We start from the raw sequence: 6,527 nt of genomic DNA, 5'->3' as shown, positions 1-6,527 counted from the left end.
TATGAGTATGTTCTTGGATGTGGTTATGGATACACGAGTGGGTTAAAGGTGGGTACCAGTCTTTTTAGCTAAAATTCCACACCTGTCATTTTCCAAAGAGCTTGGACAAATGACAGGAGTGGCAAGGAGTGGAATATTAGCTAAAAGGACTGGTACTCAAGACTAGATTAAAAGGTGATCAAATACAAAAAAAGATTGAAGAGACCCAAAGGCCAAATCTCCATCCTACCGCTGTTTCACCATGATACAGAGTGTGAGAGGCCTCTTCTGGAACAGATCCTCCTCCATGACTGGATGGCTGAGGGAGAGGTGACCCAGGGGGAGGGGTGACCCAGGGGGATGGGTGATGACAAGCTTTAGGAGAGTGGGAGACCTACCAGCTGAGTCACCTGTGGTGGCTCACAAGATTCAAATATGACAACAACAAAGATCATGGAAGAATTGCAAAAATAACCAGCATCTGAATAAAGAATTCCAAGAAAAATACAAAACACATACTCTGAGTGGAATGTAGTTTTTGCAGTCAGCAAATGTCCGAAAATGAAGAAGAAAAAAACTCATTAGGTGGATGTTTGTTTATTATGTCCAGAAAATTAATATACAGTATATCAAAAAGAATATCCCAATAAGGCATTTGGTCATTTGATCAGAAGGTTTAAAGTAACACATTATTTCCTCAATACATCTACAAATGGATTTGTCAAGAGATTATATTTTTCTATACTTGTTGTAAATACATTATAAAAGAGGATGCCCTCTGAGACGTGTCCAGGAACATGTGATGACATCACTACATTCCAAAGGACTTGTTCCTAGCTTGGTCCCAGATCTGTCAGTGCTGTATATTAATGCCCATTGGAGTTGGCTAAATAGGACAAATAGATCTGGGACACAGGAGGTTGGTGGCACCTTAATTGGGGAGGACAGGCTCGTGGTAGTGGCAGAGTCAGTGGAATGGTATCAAATACATCAAACACATGGTTTGATGCCATTTTATTTGATACGTTCCAACCATTATTATAATTCGTCCTCCCCTCAGCAGCCTCCACTGATCTGGGACCAGGTAAACTAGTTCAAGCATAATCACACACAAACTGCTCTGCATTAGAGGGAATGAAATCTTACCGTATGGTGCCATCTATCCACCATGATAGCACAAAATCTAACTCTGAAAACGGCATATTATTACATGTCATCCTTATGACATAAAGATGATTTAAATCTTACGATATAAGTATCTCATCTTCTTTCACAACAAAAGCACAAAATGTTTGACAAACGTTGGATTCTGATCAAATATCATAAAGCATTTTAGGACTGAGAAGAGGCCATTTGAGACAGGTCGCCTGGTGTCTGCGAGCTTCCTTCAAGCGTAGAAAGGAAACCAGTTCTGGGCCCGTAATTATATAGCGTCTCAGAGTAGGAGTGCTGATCTAGGATCAGGTCAACCCTGTCCTTGTAATCTTATTCATTATTATATAAAAAGCTAAACTGATCCTAGATCAGCACTTCTACTCTGAGATGCTTTATGAGTACAGGCCCAGGGGGTTATAGTGCCAGCACATCCCCTAAGAGGGTGGTCTCAGTGGAAGTCAGTCAGGTCCAGTGCAGCTCTACACAGTTTTCCTGGCTGTCAGCACTCTCACGATGGAACCCACTCCTCCAGCAGAGAGAGCCTAGAATCCCACACAGTATGAACACAGTGAATACAAATAACAACAATATAACAGGAATATGGAAATAACAGTTAATAAAGCAATCTAACAGTAAAGAGTACTTCAGTGAGCACTTCTTAATAAAAAATATATGCATGTGCTTCATCAGTGTGTGTGTTTCACACACGCCTACGACCTTGTAAGTGCTTCCAGCCATTCACCAATAAGGATAAGGATTACCTTTTCGTGCCACTGCAGCAGGGTAGCACTGCTGTTTTCAGAAGGCTTCTCAAAGCCCTTGTAGATGTACTTCATGAGCAGGTCAACTCCGTTCTTATCCAGAGACTGTACAGCCTTCTCAATGTCACTGCTCTTGAAGGCACTCAGTACTTTAAGCATCAGGGCTTCAGCACGATCCTAATCACACACACAGTGAAGGAAGTAGACACTTTTACATGCCTCAAGCTCAAGGTGTATTTTGAGGAACAAGCTAGTTTTGTTTCACATGGGACTGTTAACGCTCAACATGGTTCTATTATGTTGTAATGAAGGCTGACCTTAACATTTTGGTTTTTGGTGTTGATGGGGGGATTCTTGAGTACAGCCTGCAAAGCTTCCATCAGGTTCCCTGTGCATCAGTGTTAAGGAAAAGATAGACAGACAAACTATACAAAAGTTTTATACTAATGAGAGCGCCACAGTAATTCTTGATTCACCTCTCTTCAAAAATGTTTTAGAATCTCAATGACTGACTGATTGATTGACTGGTGGAATTCACTTCCTACCCACCAACTTGTCTGAACCTGCTTTGAAACAAATGACTGTCTTCAGGTCATAAACAAAATATTAGGCCTACTACTACCACCATCACCAAACCTTTACTGAATAAAACACATAATCTGACTGCAGAACGTATTCTCGTTATATGAAAAAGGAAGATCGTTGGATCAATGACATGAGAGCACCACGCCCTGACTTGGTGACGGGCGCACGCACAAGCACCGACTTTATCTGCAACATAGTAGCATCATGACTTGTCAGATGGTCTAAAATGCAACATTATAACATAACTGTGTCGGCTTCACGTCACTCCATTAAATTTAACAGTGCACTTAGTACATCAAAGCAGTGTAAAAAGGATATTGTCTGATCAGTGAATCCACTTCTGCTTCATCTGGACCGACCTGACTCTCTCCATTATCCTCATCGTCCACAAATTTGTTCTCGTCGTACTCGTCAACGTCCACCTTCCTGAATTGGTTCGAATCGTTATTCTTCGACATTTTGAAGCGATATTTCGTTGTTTAAAGAAGAATTAGGAAGAATACTGCAAGCTGTCTGTGCTGCTTTACAATTTAAACATTTCTGCTTTCATTTCCTGTCTCGAGCTGACAGCTTCACTTCCGTATAGAGGGCGCTCTCTAGTGGTTGATGTGTGCTAGGCATATACCGTCTATGGTGATATGTCTAGATGGGCCAGTACTCATACATAACAGTAGATGGTGGTATAGGTTGAGAAAAAGCTAACTCTCTCCACAACCAAAGAGGGTAAACTGTGGCAAAGCTTTGAAAGGATCTCGATTGGTACCCTTGACTGAGTTTTGCGAAGGAAGCAAGGAGAGAAGACGCGAGGAATCAAGGAAATACAATTGAGAATCTCCAGTTGTGAATGAGACTCAGACTTTTTGTGTGTGTTTGGGTTTTACTATCCTTGAGAGGACCAGAAGTGCTCACAAAGATAGTAAAACAAGGAAAATTCTGACAAGTCGGGACATTTCGCTAGTACCCACAAGGAAAATTATATTTTAGGCTCAGGTGTTAGGTTTACAATTAGGGTTAGAATTAGTGTTAGGGTTAAGGGTCAGGAGTTAGGTTTAGGGGTTAAGGTTAGGTTTAGGGAAAATTGGATTTTGAATGGAAATCAATTGTTTGGTCCCCATAAGGATAGTAAAACAAACGTGTGCATGGAAACACATATCCTCAAAGATGGACGGCAGGTGGGAGGAGGGGAGATCAGATGGGACTATTCTAGCCAATGAGAGGGCAGATACGTCTGCGAACAACAGGCACAATTTAGTAGTTTTTCCTCAAAGTTGCCTGAATGCCACTTGCATCCACTTACATCAGTACATTTGTATCAGCCTAAACATTACGAAACTTCTATTCCATCGAATAAATCTGATGTAATTCGATACTCTCATTGACCTCCATACAAAAAAATCCCCACTTGGCCTATTTATTTTACACGGACAGATTTTGGGTGGAATAAATCTTCCCGCTTCGCCTCTTCCTCTCTACTTAGTCAGCTAGGTTAACATATGACATGAGTCAACTGCACACTCCCGCTCCAGTTTATTCCAGTTTCTGAATGGAATACATATTGAGGGTATACAGTAGTTGGCGATTCACCTAGAAAAGTGGTAGTTTGTGTTTCACCTAGACAGGTTTTGCTCGCGGTTTGAGCAAGAACATAACTGATTCAATTATTTAAACAAGTGCTGCCCATAAACTATGTGAATGGCCTACATGTATCAACTTTCAGAGTGAATACTTTTGTTTATATTTTGTGCATATTAATTGAATATTGCCAAATGCATCCGAAAAAATATTGCGCCTATTTATTGGAACCCTTGCTGTTAATAGATCGCAAATTAAGCAGCATACAACTGACCTAAACGTTTGGAAATGATAAATTCACTTTCTCATCCATATAGCCTTAAAACGCATCTCAGGTGCAAGTGCACTGTTTAGCTTCAGACCCCTTCCCTTTCTCCACATTTTGTTACATTACAGCCTTATTCTAAAATGGATGATTAAATAATAGTTTTTTCTCAATCTACACACAATACCCCATAATGACAAAGTGAAAAAAAGGTTTCGAATTTTTAGCAAATGTATATATATAAACAGAAATACCTCATGTACATAAGTGTTCAGACCCTTTGCTATGAAACTCGAAATTGAGTCTCATAGCAAATTGAGTCTAATATATACTATACAGTCTTCAGACCCCTTGACTTTTCCCACATTTCGATATGACTTATTCTTAAATTCATTCAATAGTTTTTTCCCCCTCATAAATCTATACACAATACCCCAGAATGACGTAGCAAAAAAACGTTTTTTAGAAATGTTTGCAAATGTATTCAAAATATAAAACTGAAATATCACATTTAAGGAGTTAAGGTCAGGTTTAGGGAAAATTGGATTTGGAATGGGAATCAATTGTTTGGTCCCCACAAGGATAGTAAAACAAACGTTTGCATGGAAACACGTGTCCTCAAAGATGGACGGCAGGTGGGAGGAGGGGAGAACAGATGGGACTATTCTAGCCAATGAGAGGGCAGATACGTCTGCGAACAACAGGAGAACTATGTAGTTTTTCTCAAGATTGCCTGAATGCCACGTGCATCCACTTAAATCAGTACATTTGTAACAGCCTAAACATTACGAAACTTCTATTCCATCGAATAAATCTGACGTAATTCGACACTCTCATAGACATTCATACAAAAAAATCCCCAATTGGCCGGGCAGATTTTGGGCGGAATAAATCTTCCCGCTTCGCCTCTTCCTCTCTACTTAGTCAGCTAGGTTAACATATGACATGAGTCAACTGCACACTCCCGCTCCAGTTTATTCCAGTTTCTGAATGGAATACATATTGAGGGTATACAGTAGTTGGTGATTCACCGGGACAGGTAGTAGTTGGTGATTCACCTAGACAGGTTTTGCTCGCGGTTTGAGCAAGAAATACATGTATCAACTTTCAGAGTGAATGCTTTTGTTTATGTTTTGTGCATATTAATTGAATATTGCCAAATGCATCAGTAAAATAGTGCGCCTATTTATTGCAAAACTTGCTGTTAATAGATCGCAAATTAAGCAGCATACAACTGACCTAAACGTTTGGAAATTATAAGGTAACTTTCTCAGCCATATAGCCTTAAAACGTAACTCAGGTGCAAGTGAGGGGGGGGGGGGGGGGGGGGGTCGCTAAAATATTCTAATGATTATGATCATATTTCTTAATTTCAAATATTATGGCGACACTATACCAAAAAATGGTTTGGTATGGTTTAGAAACTTGGGAACCAAACTCGAGTTATCACTTGGACATGTTGAAATATCTTCATGTCTATAATAAAAACATTCAGGCTTCTATAATAACTGTCAATTTATTGAAAAAAATCTGAATTTGGAATTTGGCAGTTTGGAAAAAACTAATCCCGTCTGAACCGTCCTATGGAATAAAGGACGTTCTGGAGTAATAATTACATAACAAACGTTCTCTAGTAATGCTAGTCCCATACAAATAGGGTTTATGTGTTACTAATTACAGTGATGTAAAGTACTTAAGTAAAAATACTTTAAAGTACTACGGCAGTGTAGCCTAGTGGTTAGAGCATTGGACTAGTAACCGAAAGGTTGCAAGTTCAAATCCCCAAGCTGACAAGGTACAAAATCTGTCGTTCTGCCCCTGAACAGGCAGTTAACCCACTGTTCCCAGGCTGTCATTGAAAATAAGAATTTGTTCTTAACTGACTTGCCTAGTTAAATAAAGGTTAAAAAAAAAAAAGGTGTTTTTTGGGTTATCTGCCCTTTACTATTTATATTTTTGACTACTTTTACCTTTACTTCACTACATTCCTAAAGAAAATTATGTACTTTTTACTCCATACATTTTCCCTGACCCCCAAAAGTACTAGCTACAATTTGAATGCTTAGCATTACAGGAAAAAGGTACAATTCACACACTTATCAAGAGAACATCCCTGGTCATCCTTACTGCCTCTGATCTGGTGGACTCACTAAACATAAATGCTTCTTTTGTAAATTATGTCTGAGTGTTGGGGAGTGTTCCCCTGGCTA

General features: G+C 39.6%; 1 protein-coding gene across 1 annotated transcript; it reads right to left on the bottom strand.

Moving 5' to 3' along the window:
* Positions 1–560: 560 nt before the first annotated feature.
* On the bottom strand, positions 561–3,063 carry LOC109872078 (actin-related protein 2/3 complex subunit 5). The gene is made up of 4 exons (XM_020463179.2): positions 2,799–3,063; positions 2,213–2,285; positions 1,896–2,072; positions 561–1,676 (listed from the first exon to the last, which is right to left on the bottom strand). The coding sequence occupies exons 1-4, from the start codon at positions 2,936–2,938 to the stop codon at positions 1,614–1,616; spliced, it is 453 nt and encodes a 150-aa protein (XP_020318768.1). The 5' UTR covers positions 2,939–3,063; the 3' UTR covers positions 561–1,613.
* Between the last annotated feature and the right edge of the window lie 3,464 nt (positions 3,064–6,527).

This window comes from Oncorhynchus kisutch, linkage group LG27 (assembly GCF_002021735.2).
Source record: "Oncorhynchus kisutch isolate 150728-3 linkage group LG27, Okis_V2, whole genome shotgun sequence".
NCBI classification, from domain to species: domain Eukaryota; kingdom Metazoa; phylum Chordata; class Actinopteri; order Salmoniformes; family Salmonidae; genus Oncorhynchus; species Oncorhynchus kisutch.
The sequence above is the reverse complement of the archived record's forward strand: the minus strand, read 5'-3'. Positions and strand labels throughout refer to the sequence as shown.

What these genes read in the sequence shown, in the direction of transcription:
- LOC109872078 (XM_020463179.2), bottom strand. Translation starts at nt 2,938, where the DNA reads ATGTCGAAGAATAACGATTCGAACCAATTCAGGAAGGTGGACGTTGAC. An exon ending in GTGGATTCACTGATCAGACA is followed by an intron (nt 2,286 to 2,798) that starts ATATCCTTTTTA and finishes ACACTGATGCAC; the next exon opens with AGGGAACCTGATGGAAGCTT. An exon ending in CCAAAAACCAAAATGTTAAG is followed by an intron (nt 2,073 to 2,212) that starts GTCAGCCTTCAT and finishes GTGTGTGATTAG; the next exon opens with GATCGTGCTGAAGCCCTGAT.